The sequence below is a fragment of the Ovis aries genome, chromosome 13, assembly GCF_016772045.2.
Source record: "Ovis aries strain OAR_USU_Benz2616 breed Rambouillet chromosome 13, ARS-UI_Ramb_v3.0, whole genome shotgun sequence".
Taxonomy (NCBI): Eukaryota; Metazoa; Chordata; class Mammalia; order Artiodactyla; family Bovidae; genus Ovis; species Ovis aries.
In genome coordinates, this window is record NC_056066.1 from 40,221,079 (window position 1) to 40,241,860 (window position 20,782).

A 20,782-nucleotide genomic window follows, 5' to 3' on the forward strand; every position below is an offset into this window, starting at 1 on the left:
TACACTTAACAAAAATTTCTCTGTAACAGATGGGCCCTAATTATTTTAAGTGGCATTATTTGAAGAGAAAAAAAGTTAGCTATCTAAAACATCAACCAGTTCAATAAAACCCTTTTTCACTGATTACAACTGTAATCTGTAATCTTCAGAGGATCTTTGGAGAATATAAAAAAGCACAGAAAAGGAAAGGAAATGGTTGGAAATGGTTGCGTGTACAAATAACCTTCTGGTGAACGTGTGTCATAACCTTCTGGTGAACTTGTGTCTAGTCTGTTGCCTGTATTTCCCCTTGTCATTAAGTATTTTGTTACTACATTTTAAGAAATGCCAATTGAGGATATAATTTCTATTTATTTATTATTTTAAAAAAATGTGAAAATTTATTTTTGGCTGCGCTGGGTCTTCCTTGCTGCACGTGGGCTTTCTCTAGTTGTGCTGAGCAGTGACTGCTCTCTGGTTTCGCTGCACAGGTATCTCATTGAGGTGGCTTCTCTTGCTGCAGATCACAGGCTTTAGGGCGTGTGGGCTCAGCAGTTGTGGAGCACAGGCTTGGTTGCCTCCGGCATGTGGGGTCTTCCTGGACCAGAGATGGAACCCACGTCCCCAGCATTGGCAGACAGATTCTTAACCACTGGACCTCCAGGGAAGTCTCTGAGGATACCATTTTTAGAAAGAACCATAGTTTCTTTAACCAGTCCACTATCCGCCCATACACTTAGGTTTTACAGTTTTTCAGCATTATGAATCCTGATGTTATGAGCATCCTTAGATGTAAACTAGGTGCATATCCAGAGTCCTAGAAGAGACATTGCTTTGTCAGAAGGAAGACTTGTGTGCTTTGGATGAGACACATACACACAGACACACCCACCCACACCCACACACCCACCCACACCCACACACCCACCCCCACACACTCAAAAAGGCGGTTTGGCCCAACTTATTAAAAGTCTGAGTCTGAATATACAGCCATCACATTGTTTCAAGTTGTGACTCTTTACATTCTCACAGAAACACATTAGTCGAGCAGGATATGGGGCTTCCAACAGGGAGGGTTTGTGTTTTTTCCCCTGTGGATTATCTGTTCATTATTTTTGATTTTGCAAATGTTTCTACTGTTTCTTGCAACAAGCGCTGATCTTGAAGATGTTCGAGGGAGGGTCTTCGCCATGGCCCGAACAAAAGGAAAGGTGGTTTTTACTTTTGTTGTTGCAAACCTCTTGTACCAGTGTTTGGTATCATACTGGAGTTTCTCAAGAGTTGGGCTGTGTCTGTTGTTCTTTCTCTGTGATCACCTACAATTAGGTGGAACATGACTTTGCACATAAAATTACACGAGGGCCACCCTGGGGATTAGTGGCAGTTTGGTGAGAAAGATGTACAGCCATTTGGCAGTTTGGCAGAATCTGCTGACTCAGATAATTTTGGGAGAAGACTTCTGAATTGTAGTCATTCTGTTTAAAGAGCCACAGTATCTAGTTCCCTGGTGGTGTAGTGGTTAGGATTCCAGGCTTTCACTGCTATGGCTTGGGTTCAGCCCCTCGCTGGGGAACGGAGATCTGCAAGCCACGCAGAACAGCCAAAAAAAGAAAAATAAAAAAACCTTAAAAATAAAACAAAGGTCACAAGTATCTAAATTTGGGGAGCCATGGCTGCGAGCTCCAGATCAGCAGCCAGAGCCGGGCCTCTCTGCCACGTATATGCTGGAGGTGTGTCTGGGGCTGTTCTTGGGTGGAACTGCGGCCGTCGCGGAGCCAGACCACCTGAGGGAGGTGGGCGTCACGGCAGTGCTGACAGTGGACTCAGAGGAGCCTAACTTCAAAACAGGGGGCTGGGGTCGAGGGTCTACGGAGTCTCTTCGTGCCAGCACTGGACAAACCCGAGACCGACCTGTTCAGTCACCTGGACCACTGTGTGGCCTTCATTGTCCAGGCTCGCACCGAGGGCCACGCGGTGCTGGCGCACTGCCATGCAGGGGCCAGTCGAAGTGTGACTGTAATAGCTGCTTTTAGGATGAAGACTGACCAGCTTACCTTTGAAAAAGCCTATGAAAACCTTAAGACTGTCAAGCCAGAGGCCAAGATGAATGAGGGGTTTGAGTGGCAACTGAAATTATACCAGGCAATGGGCTGTGAAGTAGATACCTCCAGTGCAGTTTATAAACAATATCATTTACAAAAGGTTACAGAGAAGTATCCAGAATTGCAGAACTTACCTCTAGAACTCTTTACTGTGGACCCATCTGCCATTTCACAAGGATTGAAAGATGGGGGTCTCTACAAATGTAGAAAGTGCAGGCGATCTTTATTTAGACAGTCTAGCATTTTGGATCATAATGAATGAAGTGGTCCTATAGCTTTTGCCCACAAGAGGATGATGCCGTCCCCCTTGCTTTCCACAGGGAGTCAGGCTCAGTGTACATCTTACTTCATTGAACCTGTACAGTGGATGGAATCCACTTTGTTGGGAGTGATGGATGGGCAGCTTTTACTGCTCCAAATGCAATGCCAAGTTGGGCTCTTTCAGCTGGTGTGGTGAACAGTGCTCATGTGGTGGATGGATAACACCTGCTTTCCAAATACATAAGAACAGAGCAGATGAGATGAAAATGCTGCTGGTTTGGGGATCACAAACAAGGAAAATATGAACTTGTTACATTTGATAACTTGCTGATATGTGCTACTCTTCCTTATTGTCATCTGTGGCAGATTGTGTAGTTTTTAGGCCATTAACATTTCATTTGCAGTGTGAGAAGATAAAATCACTTGATGTTACTTAGAAATTATACATTGTCAGCTTCTTATACTGTCTAAGTAGATTACTTTGTATAGAAATCAGAACTTTTTAATCATGTAAATTATACTTTGATATTAAAATCTTCTATAACCTAAATACTTTATTTCATATATATTAAAAGTTGTGATTTTTTCCTATCTTTTTAAAAAATTTATTCTTTAACTGGAGGAAAATTGCTCTACAGTCTTGTGCTGGTATCTGCTGTAGAAAAATGCAAATCAGCCATAATTACACATACGTCACCTCCTTAAAGTTGTGATTTTGGGAATGTTAGGTATGAATTCTCCAGGTCTAGATGGGCAGAATAATGTCCAAAAATTTAAAACTGTCATATTTAAGCGACATCCTTTTATTTCTAGAAAAAGGGACATTAGTAAAGCTACATAAGTCTGGCTTTTTCTTGGAAATGTAGAAGGAAAGGACATCAGTAAAATGCTGACTAAAATGTCAAAAAAAAAAGTACCTGAATTTACATGGTAGTAGTGAAGCAGGTTAATCTAGTGAAATCATTAAATTGTTTCTTGTTCTCTTCTAGTATCAATTTTAAAGACCCACAGTTTGCTGAAGATTACATTTTTAAAGCTGTCATGCTTCCGGGAGCAAGGTAACAACTGTACAAGTTAGAAAATATAAGCTCTTCAAGTTTATTTTGTGTAAGTGAAATCCATCCCTGTAACTAAATATTGTATTTTCAAATGGTTAGAAAACCCGCACCGGTCCTGAAACCTAGCGACTGGGAGAAATCCAGCAACGGACGGCAGTGGAAGCCCCAGCTCGGCTTTAACCGGGACCGGCGGCCTGTCCACCTGGATCCCGCAGCCTTCAGGGCTTTGGGGTGAGTGGTAGGTTTTTCTGTCTGTGTATTTTGATTGTTCAGAATCTTCCATGGAGCATTGTCAGAACTTATACCACAGATATTCGAGATCATTAAAAACAACTGTTCTGCAGCTATTTTAATGACTTTGATGCTTTTCTTCATTTTTTAAATTCAATTCTGTGCCTTTGGTTTATCTGTTGCTTTGTGTTGCCTGAGAATTCCATTATTTTCTCTCAAGAGATTTTGCTGTCTCTGACCATTATTTCAAAAGCATGAAACATGCTCTTTACCCTCAAGAGAGTTGTGACTGGGTTAACCTCTGGGTGTTACAGTCCCTCTGTGAGGAGCCGCCAGCTCCTGGGCTCGTGCCCATGTGTTGAGACCTCCGTGATGCCTGAGTGTATCTCCTGCCGTGTTAGTGAGGTCAAGCCTCTCAAAGTGTCTGCTGGCCTTTTGTATCTCTTCTGCTGTGAATTTCTGTTTTTTATTCTTTGCTTTCATTAGCTTCAAATTTTCTTTTTTCTTGGCTATAAAAGAGGGAGCTTTGAAGCAGAAACACATAAAGCTGAGATAAAAAGAGCAAAGTGCTAGGGCGTGTATTAATGAGTTATCATCTGTGAATTGATGTTGGTAACTCATAAATAGATATTTCCAATTCATAGGAAAGCTTTAAGATTCAAAGTGGGCTTTAGGCAGTAGGTTACCATCAGTAGCATGTACTTTATGCAGTGACTAGTAAGGGACAGTGGCGTCATGGGCTTTGAGTCCTGAGTGTCTGGATCAAACACTTTGTCTACCACTGGATATTCTTATTAAAATTATAGAACCTCTCTCTGCCTCCGTTTTCTGTGTGTGAAATGGAGGTTGTAATCACATCAGCCTCGTGAAGTTGTGGGGATTAACTGCTTGGGATAGTTTCTAAACTGATATGTAAATGTGAGGTATTCAGCAGGTTGCTTGAAAGTCTTTAATAGTTAAAAAAAAAATTGAAGTCTAAAATACTCTCTACATTTCTTTTTTGCATTATTTCAGCCACTTTGGAAAGCAATGAAGAAATATCTCTAAGTAGAGTGTTAAGTTCTGAAGATCCTCTGAACTTTTGATCCAGATTCCTACTTCTTAGAATTTATCCTGAGAAAATATTTTAGAGGAGCCTAGTTATACACCCATGTCTCTAGGCATTGCTGGCTATACTACTAGTACTAACTAGTACTAAATGAGTGGACAGGTTTAGTAATGTATGAGACACTAACATGTAAGTATTCTGTAATACTTAATACACATTACACTTAGGAAGACTGTGAAAGGTATAGAGAAATGTTTGATGCAATAAACTGAAAATAGTAAAATATAGAGCAGTAGTATATACAGGTGAACCCTGAACACCTGTGGGATTAGGGACACTCACCCACTGAAAATCTGCAGCTGTGGATTGTGCAGGACTCCGGTATTTACTGTTGAAAATACTCCACGTGTAAGTGGACCTGTGTTGTTCAAGGGTCAACTGTATAGTGATAGCAACAGCATAGGTCTTCAAGGGAAAAACTAAGTATAATGCAAAAAAAGAGAAATAGACTGAAATGATTTTTTTTGCATAAAGTATTAAATATTTACATGATTATCAGGAGGCTTTGGTGTAACAAATGAACATTTGCTGTCTCCATTATCACGTAATGTTTTGAACTTTGTTCATCATAAATCTTTCAACCTCTCGTTGTCTTGGTCAGATCTAGTAGTGACAAGATGACTGCTGGCATTTGTTTATTATAATAGTGATGGGTATGTCTGTATCTAACTTGTGTTTCGGCTGTGGGGGTCCTTTCACAGCCATGTTATGCCGAGAGGCTCCTCCGGAACTGGCGTCTACAGCAATGCTGCACCACCACCCCCAACTTTCCAGGGGAACATGTACCGGCCACTTCTGCGAGGACAAGCCCAGATTCCAAAGCTCATGTCAAGTACGTTTTCAATAATGGGTTCTATCTCCTAGCTTAAGTACTGCTTCAAAGGGTGGTTTCTGATCCACATTGCTAAAAGGGTGGACCTAACAGCGTAATTGCATTCATTTTAATTCATATCCCCAGGTAATGTTAACGTTTGTGCTCCATGGCTGTGCTCATTTTCTAGAAAATACAGGGCATGTACCAAGTTCTCAAAGCCTCTTTTCTTCATGAAGCCTTTGCATCTCCATTCCTGGTTGTCTGATTGCTTCCCAACCAGTCAGCCCCCGGGTGGCAGGGGAAGAGACAGTATGGCAAGATGCTGACATTTGTTAAGTCTGAGTGTCGTATCATTTAAGTTTTCTTCTGAATGTTTCAAAGAAACATTAAATTTAGAAAAAGCAGGAGGGGTTACTCTATTGCAGAGAGCTCTTAGAACTCTTTTAAAATCAAAGTTACACCTGTCAAAGAACCAGATTAAAGTGATGATTGTTGGGAAATATTTATGCCCTATATTTAGTAGTATTTCATGCTAATTTACTTACAAAAGCATTTTTAACCTGAAGCCCTGTAAGAAAGGAGTTCTGACAGTCTCTGGTTCTCAGGGTTCTGTTTTCACTGTGTTCTGTCTGTCTGTCTGTGTTTCTCTGTGTGTCCTGATGATAGTGAATGGAGCGTTGTTGCCTCCATCATAAAGTCTGTGAACTTGAGCTGTTCAGTGAAGGAAGCACAGAGGGCATGGAGTTTAATAGGCTGTGGAGAGCTGCTTGGTACGATAGTTTCTTTAGCTACTTTTCCCCCAAAATTGAGCAAATAGTGTTTCTTAGCATTTCCATTTATATCTGTGTGTATGTATCAGGATGTACCCCCTAGAACTGAAGCATCTAATCGGTTTGACAGAGCTGTCTGTGCCCCAAGAGCTCACCAGTAGGTGAGGACACCTCCGGCGGATAGTTAAAGCCTCCTCTTCACTCACACGCTCCTCGTCATTGCCTTTCTTCTGTGGCTCTTGGCCATTTACTTCTATCTGCTGTTACCACGGCTTCCCAAGAGGAGAACAAAATAAGATGCAAATACTAGACCCAGGTGTAATCCATCTATGTCTGTGTCTTGGTTTAGTCAGTCATTCTCAAGACTATGGTTGTGGGGAATTTCGCAGGTTACTGTGTCGAGTAGAGTTTCTGAGGTTTGAGAAGCACAGGTGAAAGAAAGCACAGGCTCCATGTTAAGCAGCTTCCTTCCATCATCAATCAGTGCATTCCGGGTTTGATGTCCTTTTTTCAAATATACATCAAAGTGAATACAGCCACGACGATAACAAGCTTTTTCATGGACCTCTAATAAACCATCTTTTATATCACCTGTGATATGCAACACACTTGGGAAGTATTACCCAGGTCAGTAGTTCTAATCAGGGCATCACAGACCCAAATGAGAATCTGTATAGGTGGGCCTAGTTCGATTCCTGGTCAGGGAACTAGATCTCACATGTTGCAACTAAACATCCCACATGCTGCAGCTAAGACCTGGTGCAGGCAAAATAAGATAAATAAAATTTTTAAAATAAAAATTAAAAATAGGAAATAGGCTTTGTAGAGTAGGGATTCACTTTGAGCAAGAAACAGGTGGCCCTCCCTGCCTGGTGACTTGTAAACATCATTTTCCTGTTGCTTGCTTGTATATATATAAAGAGTTGATTTTTGAATATTGACTGACAGTGTCACTAAAATTCATTTACTCTGAAGTCTTGTCTGTATGTTCTTTTGGATTTTGCCCTTTTCATTCATGTCATCTGTGAGTAGTGACAGTTTTATGTATTCATTTTCTGATCTTAATGCCTTTGGTCTTTTTTACTTTATTGCACTACCCAGGACCTCTAGTGTGATTCAACATAAGTGGTGATGCTGGGCATCCTTGTTTCATTCCCAGTCTTCAGGGGAAGACTTGTAACATTTCACCATTAAATATGATATTGGCTATAGTTTAATTTTTAGGTAAAATTTTAATTTATATTTTAAGAATTAAAAAATTTTAATGTATAGATAACCTTTGTTAGGTTGGAGGAGTTTCCTTCTATTCCTTGTTTCTAGTGGGTATTGGATTTTATCAACTGCTTTTCCTCCATTTCTTGAGATGGTAATGTTTGTTTCTTTGTTTTATATTTTTTCTCCTTCTGTTACATGGTGAATGACACAGACTGATTTTTTACTGTTAGACTAACCTGGCATTACTGGAATGAGCCTAATGTTGATTTATCCGTGTGTATGTGTGTGTGTGTGTGTGTGTGTGTGTGTGTGTTAGCATTTTGTGGGATATTGATTCATGTCTATGATTTGAGAGATAAGTTTACAGCTTCACACATTCTGGGCTCATAAAACAAGTTAAAAAGTGTTCCCTACATTTTTATTTCTCTAGTAAGGGTTACTGTGAGATTGTTGTCATGTCTTAATCCTTCCAAGAATTCAGTGGTTTGTGTGAGTCTCTTTTTTTGCAAGAGCTTTTTAAAGCTTCTCAAAGGAGAAAAGTGCACAGTTACATCTCATTTCTAGAAGTACAACTCGGTTGTGGAAAGGCTTGGTGGTGGTTCTGGTTAGGGAGAGAGGCGAAAGTCTGCACTCATCTGTGGTCACACTTGTACAGTAAGCACAGACAAATGCTGTAGCTGTCAGGAAAGGAAATTCCATGTCCTGCTAAGTTTCACCAATACTCTTCACACACAGCTCAACATAAGATTTGGCCTTTCTTCTTTCTTTTCTTTTTTTTTTTAAGTTTACTGTCATTAAGATTTTTATGGCATATTTATCTCATGGCCTCTTGTGACCTCTCAATTTCTATTTATGCAGACAGGCCTAATCCCTGCATGTATGCCAACCAGTCTGTCTGTCCATCCATCCATCTGTCCATCAGTATCTCTCTCTATATTTCCTGTCTGATTTGTATCTGATCCTTTACATTTTCATATCTTTTTTGAATACCAAGTGCTTTAGGGTGGCGATACCCTTTTAAGAAGAGCAGTGATAAGATCTTTTCTTATTTTCTCCCCATGAGTCTGTGTTGTCAAGACCCTCACTCCCAGAGTGCATGTGTGAAGTGTGCTTGTTTCCTCTCCTATGTTAATTAGATGTGTGTATTCTAAACTTTGAAAATAGTGAAAGTAGTATGCAGATCCTCAGTCTTGCCTCCTGGAGATCTTGAGCTTCTGAGTCTCGGGTTGAGGAGGCAGCTCTCCTGGTGCTTCTGACATAAAATAACATGAGACTCACCTCAGCCAACAGCGCAAGTGCACGTGGACCGTGGCGTGGCGTGGTGCAGTGGGCGTGGTCCTGGCTTCCCCTCCACCCCTCGGCAGCCTGTGACTTCAGGCAGGCTTTGATCAGGACTCAGTGCTGTTTCATTTCTGAAATGGTACAGAGAACACCCATCTCACAAAATTCCATGACAAATGAGTTTAAGTTATTAAGTACTTGAACCAGTACCTGGCACATGGTACATGCTATGAAGGTATTAAGTGAATCCTCTATATAGCGTTCCTCTCTATAGAATTTTGAACTTTAAGTTTTGGTTAGAAATAGTTGTAGTAAAATTGAAATCTAAACTGGTTAGTCAGTCTTTTAAAATATTTGTAGTATCATAGCTGTTTCTTCATGTGGTGCTGAGTTCCATCAAGGAGAGCCACTGGTCACAGAGCCAGTTTCTGTCAAGTGTCTGCTGCAGGCGTCTCACTGTTGGTCTTTGATTTGTCTTTGATGTGTCAGTTTTTGGCTGATGGGTGATTGTCCGGGGACTGTTGGAGTCAAGTGCAGCCTTGAGTGCTCGGCATGAATAAAGCATTCGCTTCTGCAGCCTGGAGAACGTGGCATGTCACTTCTCTTCATTTCATGTAAACTTGTCAATTATCTGCATTTGAAAAGTGATTTTTGATTAGTGGCAATCAGTAAACATGGAATCTTTTCTGTGATTGCCACAGTGATTAGGTAAATTGTCACTTGAGGAGCTGTTGGTAAAGCCTTGGTTTCTGTGGCCGTAGATCGCTAGAAAACGGATGTGTTTTTAAAGATCACGGGGAAAAATTAGCTCTCATTTTTTTTCTCTCTTCTGCTTCTACCTTTCTGAAGTGCAATTCAGTATCAGAATTTTTTTTCCCCCTCTCTAATGGATCTTCTGTCAGAGCCATACAAATGAATGATAATAAGTTTGTTTTACATTCTACTTCATTACTTCTCAGCCAGGAAGTATTTCTGCTTTATGAACACTTAAGGGCCATATATATTGTTCAGAGCCACATGAAGAGATTTGTTTAAAGGTAGCCTTGAAGTTTGTCAATCCTCTTTAGTTTTCTTCTTTGATGGAGAGCAAGAGGTATTTTAATAGTCGTGTGATGGAATTTTTAAAAGTCTTATAAAATTTGCTTAGGTTTTTAACAAAAAATGATAGTTTTTGCATGTGCTGAGTTTGGAAAGAAAATTGTCTTGGTGGTTAGAAATAGTGAACGAGAAACAGAGAGGAAAGCACCTGGCATACCAGAGTTGGTGGGGTAGGAACTCCGGCCTCTTTCCTGGTCTGCCTCTCCAAAGAAAACATTTGTGCGCTATGAACTTTACATTCTGGTTCTCCTTAGAAATATTGGTGTGCTTAATCTAACGACGTGGCATATTCGGTTATAGTGAATAATCTAGGATGTTGAGGACTTTCCCTCTACTTAAAGCTGTTCCTGGGAGGAGAACAGAGGACCACAGAGAAACATCATCAGCATTGTTCCCGGTTTGACTGCTACTAATTTGGTTTTTAGGGTTTCCCGGGTGGCTCAGTGGTAAGTGCCAGTGCAGGAGATGCAGGTTCAATCCCTTGGTTGGGAAGATCCCCTGGAGAAGGAAATGGCAACCCATTCCAGTGTTCTTACCTGGAGAATCCCATGGACAGAGGAGCTGGTGGGCTACAGTCCATAGGGTCACAAAAGAGTTGGACACAACTGAGCAACTAAACAACAGTTTGGTTTTAAAGAGATGACAGGGAGTCATGATTCACATTGACTGGAAATGCATCCCTCTTTCAGTTTGGAATGGCAAGCTGCTTGGGAGTGATGGAGGTGGAGGCCTCACGCACGCGTGCACCGTTGGCCCAGGACTGGGCTCCCCTAGGCTGGTTTGTCTACCTCGGAGGCTTTTTTTGGGCCAGCACCTTGGCCATGTTGCTTCCAAAGCGGAAATAGCCAGGTGCTTCCTGCTGGAACCCTTGTGAGCAGCCAGGTGCCTTTACTTGTTCCTGATTCTCCTTGGCAGGAGGTTTTAAAGCACCATTCTACTTCTCTTTCTTTTTCTCCTCAAGTAAACCCAGATTGCATCTTTTTGGTTGCCAACCAGAGATAAGCTTTCCTTTCTTCTTTCCTTTTAGAAAGTAATTTTGAAAAGCATGTTTCTAGTTTGTGTTTCTATTAAAATGTGAGCTTGAATACATTATGGTAAGCCTTGTTGTCCTTGGGCCTTGGGAGTCTGGAGGCCTTACTGTCCTCACACGGAGACCTCATTAGACAACTCCTGGAACAGCTGGTCACACTCAGACCCTGCCAGAAGGTGGCCGAGGTGGCCGAGACTGGGGGCCAGAGCAGTGGATAGTTGATACCAACTGTGGGCCTCGCTGGGGGTGCCCTGCACCCTATTTACACAGAGGGCGGCAGCCACTTACCTGTTCCTTGTCATTCATTCAGTGTTCCCGGCTTCGCTTCATGTTAGGGGAAGAGGTTTGACTGTCAGAAAACAGCAGGGAAGTAGGCGATCCCTTGTGAGCACATCCTCTGGCCTGTTTTGGAGAGACTGTGCTGTCTGAGTCCTGTCAGCACAGCTCAGAAAGTCAGGGTGCTTTCCGGTTGACATGTTTAAGGGTCAGATTTTAGACTTTCTATTAAAGTTACTGTTTGTTCAGTTTTTGTTTATGGATAAAGCCAAAATACCATCGTTTTGCACAGCACTTAAAATATGAGTGTAAAATACATACATATGTCTTTGCATACACGTGCACACACAGCAAGGGAGAGAGAAACATGTGAGTTTAATGAGAAAGCCTTCTAAAACTAAAAGCTATGGTTTCTTATCAAAGGAGAAATAATGTTGAGCTTGTTGATTTCATATCTTTTCACTTTTCCATGGTATGTATTTATGCTAGTTATCATATTCAGTCTCAATTTTTCCCAAGAATTGTTAATTATAATATATGTGGGTAGCTGAATAATAATTACTTTTCAAAAACAAACAATCTGCTGTTTAATCCTTTCCTGTTTATCTTCCAGATGTGAGGCCCCAGGACTCCTGGCGAGGTCCCCCTCCCCTTTTTCAGCAGCAAAGATTTGACAGGTAATACTAAAGCAGACATGAGTTTTCAGTAATTTTTCACACCAGTATTTGAGGTTTGGGCTTTCTCTGTAGTATGAAATGTACTTTCTCCCCTCTAAAGAATTTCTCTTGAGCCTGTTCTTTAGGAAAATACATGGTTAACACACTGAAGTAAAAGATTCATATTTATATAGTTTCCTGCTTTTCTTGGTTCGTAGCCTTTACTTTATTGATGCTTTTGAGGTGCCCTGAAAAATGCAACACAGAGAGCTTAAAATTGTATTAGGTTTTGGTCAGGCTAAACAAATTTCTTTTTAGAAGAGTTGTGCAGCTTAATGAGGCATAACTAATGGGGTTCCACTTTTATCATTTCTTTGCCGGCAACACAGTGTCAGTACAGACCAACCATTGATTCTTGCTGCAGACCTCTTGAAGTCCTAATCAGCTTCTTTGGTACAACTTTTTCAGGGTTGACAAGCTTATTGTAGTGCAGTGTCACTGTAGGTCAGTAGTTATTAGTTGCCACTGAAAACAGTTTCTTCAACTACTTAAGACTGAACTGAATTAAACGCAGAAGGGACTCAGAAGAGGATTATGGGATCTGCAGTCTAATAAGTACCACCGACGAGGAAGAATGTGACATGGTTTAATAACAAGGGATGTTTGACATGTGTTCTTTCATTGATAAGTTGTGCTCGCCTAAGTCAGGTGGTCTCTGCACGACAAGGCAGCCAGGCATGTTATGAATAATTATATTAACATCTGAAGAATAATTTTTAAGGGCAGCTTTAAAGTCTGTCGTCTCATGCTGGTCTTGCCCGCATCAGTAAATGCCGAGACGAGTTTAAGCCTCCTCCTAGCACGGCTTCCTTCTTTGCCTTCCCAGTCATGATCTGTTTTGTTTGCCTCTCCTCTGCCATTTTAGCAGTCTGATCTGTTCACATCTGAAATGAATGAAGTGTTATTTGAACAGGGTTATAACCTCTACCCCCTTTAAGAAAGTTCTTTTTTTAGAGACTCCAAAACCTCATTTCATTATTTTCTTCAAGAAGATAAAAGAAATTATGTTATTCAATTGTTTATTAATAGTATCAGCAACTTAGTGCAAGCTGCATTCTAATTTGGAACAGCTGCTCTTGCCTGTGTTTACGTTCTGCTTTCAGTGTGAGTGCTCAGGGCACATGATATGTGCCACTTCAGCATCCTCAGAGTGGCACCATCGCCACACTAAATGAGTGAGGGGTGAATTTTTCTAAATACGTATTATCACATTCACACTGATCTTTCCTTAGATAACCTTCTTCTGCAGAACTTTTGTCACGTTTGCTGTTTAAGATTTGGTTTCCCCACTTTGTTGCTTGCTTTTTCCTGTGTTATTAAATACTCACCGATATTAATAATCACCAAAGTGCCAGCACTGTGCTAATAACATGCTTTTAGAAACATGAATTCATTTATTCCTCCTGTCGCCCCTTTGAAGTAGATGTTATTACTTTTACAGATGAGGAAACTGAAGCCCACAGTTCAGTAGCTTATCTGAGGTCTCTCTTCCATACCGTTCTTTACCAAGAAACTTTTCACCCAAGCAAAACTCACTGGAAAACTGGCTGTGAGCATCCTGTCCTGTGAAGCCACAGGGACTTCAGAGAAGTCCTTCCCCTTCTGAGGCACCCTTTCTTCAGTCCTACAGCCTTCCTTCCCTCTCCACATTAAGCCCCCTAAGATCGTCACTTATGTCCTGACATCCGTTGGGTTTTCTTTGATCTATGATCTGTGCCCTAGTCAAGTTGGTATCTTCTTGATTGACTCTGTGAACCCAACAGATTTGAGGTGTGTTCTGTAGGAGTTTTGGTGTACTTTCAGTCAGAAACTAAAACCGTGCCATAAGGCAGAAGTTACATGTGAGCTTAATAGAATTCTTTCTTATGTCTTAGAGTGTGGTCATTTAAGAAACACACTGTTTATTCTTAAAGAAAACAGAGTTTGAATTTAGCCTCCTAAACGTCTCCATTGGCCAGCCTTTCAGCAGATACATCACTCATTTCTGTAGCCTGTGTCAGTCTAACCTTGCTGACCTTACGTGACATAGAGGAGAACATACAAACTCACTTTGACTTTGCTGAGATGTCACAACTGGCAAGTAGAATTCTTACTAGAACCGGATTTCACTGATCATTAGTTCAGTACTTTTCCATTGCACTGTTAAGTATTTGGTTGAGAACCCTAATAGAGAAGAAAATTTTTTAAGTATACTTTTTTATTTTTAACATAAACTACCCTGTTCCTTGAATTAATTCCTACTTTGAGATAGTATTTATAATTAATATATTCATTTCACTTAAATTACAACAGGAGCACCCCACTCCCACCTTTGCCTCCCCTCAAAAAGACAACCTGATGGTGTCCTCATGATAGCCGTCATCATGATGGTGATTGAGGTCCAGCTCGTGCCTCCTCCTCCCCTGGGTGCTGCCCTATTGTCTGTGTCCTTACCAGTGGGGGAGTCTCTTTTCTGGCCATATCTTATCCAAAGTGGCCATTTAGTTTTTTAACTTAATGGGCACTAAGCCCAATTGTAGATTTTTAAAAGCTGATTTGTCATGTACATATATGTGTGTGTGTGTGTGTGTGTGTGTGTGTAGTTATAAATTTAAAATATCCCAATGAGTAGTATATAATTATGTCATACTGCCAGCTACTTTCCAAAACAGTAATTCAGAAACTTAAGAATATTGTTGCCATCCACGGTGTGGAATGCCTCAAATAAGTTGCCTCAATCAATAGCTACTCATTTAAAAAAATGTGTGTCAGCCTCAGCACTTCTGTCTCACATTTAGAATGTATTTTCCAGGGCAGATTTCAGTTTGTAAAAGTGTTTGCAAACTGATATAATTAGTATAGAAATATGATTAACTTATGTATAATAAAGGCCTTTCTGCCACTACCAAGCAGAAGAGGGTAGTTCATACATGTCCCGCTTACATGACTCTTTCCACTTAATTAATTATATTTGTAACTATTTGATTAAATTATTATTTTTATATTTTTGTCAAAAACCATTTCAGGTAATCATTTTAAACCAAAAGGAGCACTTTGTGCTTCTGCATTGTGGCCTTGTTCCTGTCTTTAGGTCATAAAATAATGTAGAAGTGCATTTATAATGTATTTTAGCCATGCCAGCTGATTTTCCTGAAACTCAGTTGACTGAGTTTCACTGTTGTAAAACTGTAGAGAAAACATGAGCTGTGTGTGAAACAAGCAGGTTTTGCATTATTGGCCCAATTTTCACGAGCCTCCTTGGTCACAGCACGAAGCTTAACTGCTCAGTCCTGCAGAAACTGGAAGAGACTGTGTCTTCTCTGCAAACAGAGCTGTTCCTGCTTCACAGTTGAGCCATTCTCGCTGAAATATATTTATATTAGTGAATTCAAAAATAATTAAAAGCCCCAAATATATGCATATTCTTTCTGAGGTATAGATCTTTCAGTTTATTTTGACTCACAGCAGATTATATTATTAGAGTTCTGGTCCCACCACTGTGAAGAATAGCACTGGCCTTTCTAGAATTCTTTAGAGAGCAGTTCTTGGAGACATCACACAAAAATAGTTTTCTTTGCTGGTTTTGTTTTTTTTTAAAGGGCAAGCTCCAAGTGAAGGAAGGAGAGTGGGGGTGGAGAGGATGGATTCAGGCTTGAATAGCTGTGAGAAGAATGCATTACCCAGTGAGCCCAGCTTTGGGCTTTCCCCGCTAAGACCTAGGCAGTGAGATTCATATGCTGATGTGGTCATAGCTAATACCAGCTACTCAGTGTGTTAGCAAATTTCAGGTTTTCTTATAATTTCTCCCAATGTCTGTAACAGCCCCCAAAGCTTCTTCTACTGCTGAAATACACTGGGGAATTTTGCTACTGTTTATTCTTGGTAGTGACTGTTGAATAAAATGGAAGTTGAGGAAAATACCTCAAGAAAGCTGTGTCATACAGGGTGATTGCCTTTAGAGGGTAAATCTTTGCTACACTGTTTATGTGACAGCTTTAAATTGTTATGATTTAATACTTCATACCTGTTGTTTTGTATCTGCAGAGTTAAAATAGGCACTTGAAAACAATTAAAACATTTCTTTTGACCAGTAATCCGGGCCAGCAAACTGGGTTATAATAGCTTTTGAATCTGTGTTCCCATGTAAACTGTACACCAAATGCCAGTCAGTCCATGCCAATTAGTGCTCATGTTGCTAGGTCACCATGGTCAATTGAAAGCCGCATCAATAGAACTTGAAAAGGTTTCCTCCCGATCAGACCTTCTGACATATTGAGCAGAATAATGGATGGGAAAAAACAGCCAAGTCCCCTACCCTAGATTCAAAATACTCAGCAGTAAGAATTCATTTGCAGCGTGCAATTAACTAGAAAGAATAGACTCGAAGAACGAGCCTGGACATTTTTAAAAATAAAGCTTCATTCTCTTGTCTCATGCATGTTTACTCTTTGGATAGCATCTTAAAATGTAGCCAACTTGGTGATGTTGGGTCCAAAACTTGAGTGACTAAAAAGGAAACTTTACAATTGAAGATGAACAGTTTTTTTTTTTTTTTTTAAGTCATATCTTTCTGATTCAACTGACTTTTAAACAAATGCTGATATTTCATGAAATATGTTACACTACACTTGCTGTGAGGGACCTAAAGGCCACTCTGATCCTATATATCCCATATGACAAATCCAGGCACATTGGATTGTCCCAAATTTGGAAATGATACCTGTGAGATTTTGACCTTTAATGTAAATGTGATGCTTTTCCACAGAGGTGTTGGGGCCGAACCTCTGCTACCATGGAACCGGATGCTCCAAACCCAAAATGCAGCCTTCCAGCCAAACCAGTACCAGATGTTAGCTGGGCCGGGCGGGTATCCACCCAGACGTGACGATCGTGGAGGGAGACAGGTGATGAATGTGGTGTGGGCTTTGGGGTGGAAAGCTTACTGCTCACTTTGTCCTAACCGTACCTCTTGGGACTCAATGGTTGGTCCTAACCGTACCTCTTGGGACTCAATGGTTGGTTGGTTGGTTTAAAATATATCTATGTCAGTACTGTTACAAGTAGCTCAGTTGCCCTTGGATCTTTCATTAAAAATGTTTATGGGATGAGTATCTGCCTCACTAAATAGGTTGTACTTTGAAGATGCTGAAAAATTTTCAGACCAAAAGCCCCTTTAATCACAGCAGTCCAATATTTAGCACAAATATGGTCCAACACCAAAACATATTGTTTCTCTTTATGATGTTGCTTTTTGTTTTATTAGAAACTAGATCTCTCAAAAGGAATGGTAATTTTATAGAAGCTGAAAGTAATCTCTCACCTTTTCAGCTGTTACCTTTATTCCCCTTAGGAGTTTTCTGTCTTGATTTATCTGTTGTGTCTTCATGGGATGAAATCTCTCCTAATTTCCCACTTTTTTTTTTTTTAACTAAATTTAAACCAGCTATACATTGAATGAGTATAGTAATTCCTAGACAAATTCAGTAAGAGGAAGCTTTATTTCCTTCTCTTTATAACATCCAGTTGTAGCAACATTTAAGCCTGAGGTCTGTTTGTCTCAGTCTGTCCCTCAGCCATTTGACACCCTGGCTAGTATTTACATGCTCTTTAATTCAGTGCTTGCCAGAAAGCAGGGTCTGAATGCAGTGATTCAGAGTGTGTAGTATTCATGGAGTTGGCACCTGCAGTGATGTGAAGTGGTTATTAAATTGCTTACCTTGTGTTACCTCAGCCTTTTGCAGTGCTTCAAATATTAACTTTCTAATTCAAGTTCTTGCCATGTGTCCCTTTGTCCTGACAACTGGGAAGAATCTCCTGCCAGCTAAGAAAAATCTTTTCTTCACACTTTTTTTGGTGTACTCTTAAAAGTCTCAGTTCACTTTACAAGAAAATAACCATCTTAGTTGTCCTTTGAGAGAATTTTGTAACAGTTCTTTAGACGTATAATATTACTTTACATACATACTGTCTGCCCAGAATCTCGACAGATGCTATATATCAGCAGGTTCTTTAGGTCGAGACTTTATGCTGCTAGAGTCAAGGTGACAACCAGGCAACCGAAACAGTGACTATTATTGAAAGGAAGGTGTACCTGCAACTAGAAGTTGCTCTGGAGAAATTTGAGTCTAGTCCCCTCATTTTCCAAGTCAGGAATTGAAACCTCAGATCTCCAGTTATTCAGCAGCAGAGCTGGGGGTGCCTGTTAACTTCTGACCCCAGTTCAGTGGCTCTCTTGCCTCCTTTAAAGGAGACCCTCCCTTTAGAGGAGCTTTCTGCTGTTCCAGGAGGTATAATTGTTATTCACTCAGGAGATCTAAATCGTTTAGGACCTTTCGGAAATACATGTCTTGTTCAGCCTTTTTTCTGCAGAGATTTCTTTTTCAATTAGAATTTTGAAGCACTATTAAATTGTAGAAGTTCACTGTTAAAACCAGTAAAATTATACTTTCAGTATATTTTTAGTGGAGAACTAGTAAAGTGCTCTGAGCTTCAGTATGGGGAAAGGGGTCCATTTCAGAATCCTCCCTAGAAATGAGGAGTTGTGAAGGCAGACACATCACATTTATCTTTAGGTTGTACTGAAATGGTGTTTGGAAGCATACTAGGAAGTGTTATGAAAGTTCCCTGTAATTGATTATGTAATAACCTAATGTGGTCTACTATTATTTATAGCTAAACAAACAAAAATGCCTAAAATTAATAGTTCATTAGGAGAAGGCAATGGCAACCCACTCCAGTACTCTTGCCTGGAAAATCCCATGGACAGAGGAGCCTGGTAGGCTGCAGTCCACGGGGTCGCACAGAGTCAGACATGACTGAAGCAACTTAGCAGCAGCAGGCTTCAGCTGAGGCAGCAAGCTCCTGCCTTGGTTAAGCAAAATGGCTTTCCTAGTCTAATGTGTCTGAGGATGACATGGGCACCTTCCTACAATGTGGCCTGAAATACCATGGGGATGGGGGAGGGGCTGGTGGTGGGCGAGACTGACAAGTGTTTTACACGAGACACTTAACTGTCCTTCATTTGTGTACATTTTAAGGAATTTCTTATGTGCTTGTTAAGGCTGAGTTGGTTATTTGTCAGTGATAGCATTTATGCTAATTTCCACTTGCGTGCAGCTTTGGAAAAGGCTGAAAACCAAATACACGTGTTTATGGAGATCATCCATGTGATATACCTATAAGAAATAGTCCCTTTCTTTTTGGTGTGTTTTTCCATCGGAAGTAAGATTAATTTCTTTGCAGGAGGATTAATCCACAAAGTAAACTTTTGCTTTTTTTTTTTTTTTTTCCTTCAGGGATATCCCAGAGAAGGAAGGAAATACCCTTTGCCACCACCCTCAGGAAGATACAGTTGGAATTAGGCTTTTGTAAAGCTTTCCCAGATCCTTTCATCATTCTACAGTTTTATGCTATTTGTGGAAAGATTTCTTTCTCAAGTAGTAGTTTTTAATAAAACTACAGTACTTTGTGTATTTCTTTTAACTGTATATTTCTACTGATCCGATCTCACTGTTTTATGTTGCTTTCCAAAGATGTGTGTTGCATAATACAGTGGATCTGAATTTATTATTGGTTGTAAAACACATTTGATGGAATAGAAATACTGGTTTTTCATTATGGTTAAAAATCAAACCAGCTGTGGATTTCAAAACACAGTGTATTCTAGATCATCTAAGATCCATGCTGATTTTTAATGCACAAGAATTAAGTATGAACTCTTGAGCTGGATCCTCAGCTAACTAGAGTGTATATTGTTCAGTATTTCTTTGGGAACATTTCATTGATGTACTTGTCATATGGAAATTTCTGGACTTTAGTAAAAAACAATGCAAAACTTAGAACTCTGGTCTCTTTTGTTGTTGTTCTTTTACAGTATTTAAACTTTGAAAATCTTGGCAAGTGTATGGGTTTTTTTTAATCAATATATCAGAATTTTCTACAATTAGATGTCAAAAGAAAATCAGTGAAGTAGATTTTAAGAGGATATGGTCAGAAAGACAGCCCATCTGATTCATGTATGCCTTTCCACTACTAATTTGGCAAATTATAAAATCTTCGTGAGATTATCTACATTTTACAAATTTCATGCATATTTGTGCTGCAGTTTTAAAGATTTAAATCTTTGAGAATTCTCAAAGTTTGAGAAAAATCTTGGAGAAAAGTTCAGGGGGTGGTGATGAGTGAGAGAGGTAAGGAAGATTGTGGTATAAATAAACTTCTGGTTACAAAATAAATGAGTCATAGGATGAAATTTACAGCATGGGGATTATAATATTATTTTTGTATGGTGACAGAGGGTAACTAGATTTATTGTGGTGATCATTTTGTAATGTATAGAAATCTGGAATCAGTCTATGCCCCTGGAACTAACGCAGTATTATAGGTCAGTTATACTTTAGTAGGGAAAAAAAAACACACAATGGAAGAACAGCAAGAGGAAAACTTGAAAAGTTTTGGACTTCCTTAACGGTCTAGTGATTAAGAATCTGCCAGCCAATGCAATTCCCAGTCCGAGAAGATTGCACATGCCACGGGGCAACTACGCCCCAGCACTGCAACTACTGAAGGCCACTTGCCCTAGAGCCTGTGCTCAACAACAAGGAAAACCCACATATCACAACTGGAGAAACCCAGAGCGCAGCAATGAAGATCCAGCACAGCCAGAAATGAGTAAATACAGGATTTAAAAACGAAAACCTGAAAAGTTTAATTCCTAGCTAAATTGCCTATGCTCCTTGGTATATTTTTGCATTATTTCACCATAGATTCCAATTTGTACTCATTTTTTCCCTTGCTACAAAGTACACTAATTCCTTAAAAGTATGCTTGTAGGTCACACACAAGCACTTTCATATATGTTTTTC

General features: G+C 40.1%; 1 protein-coding gene and 1 pseudogene across 18 annotated transcripts in view; both read left to right on the forward strand.

The window, feature by feature from the left end:
• XRN2 (5'-3' exoribonuclease 2) overlaps positions 1-19,756 on the forward strand; it is a 65,684-nt gene extending 45,928 nt beyond the window's left edge. For 6 of the 18 annotated variants that reach the window (XM_060397516.1, XM_060397521.1, XM_060397518.1 and 3 more), the window contains 5 exons: positions 3,332-3,400; positions 3,500-3,631; positions 5,441-5,571; positions 11,837-11,900; positions 16,684-19,756. In XM_060397516.1, coding sequence (XP_060253499.1) covers positions 3,332-3,400; positions 3,500-3,631; positions 5,441-5,571; positions 11,837-11,900; positions 16,684-16,951 — 664 coding nt within the window. In that variant the 3' untranslated portion in view covers positions 16,952-19,756. Of the gene's footprint in view, positions 1-470; positions 1,191-3,331; positions 3,401-3,499; positions 3,632-5,440; positions 5,572-11,836; positions 11,901-16,683 lie in introns of those variants that run through there. The other 12 variants (XM_060397517.1, XM_015099670.3, XM_042229637.1 and 9 more) reach the window with 7 other exon arrangements.
• LOC105609017 (dual specificity protein phosphatase 12-like) lies at positions 1,170-3,325 on the forward strand (annotated as a pseudogene).
• Positions 19,757-20,782: the final 1,026 nt, after the last annotated feature.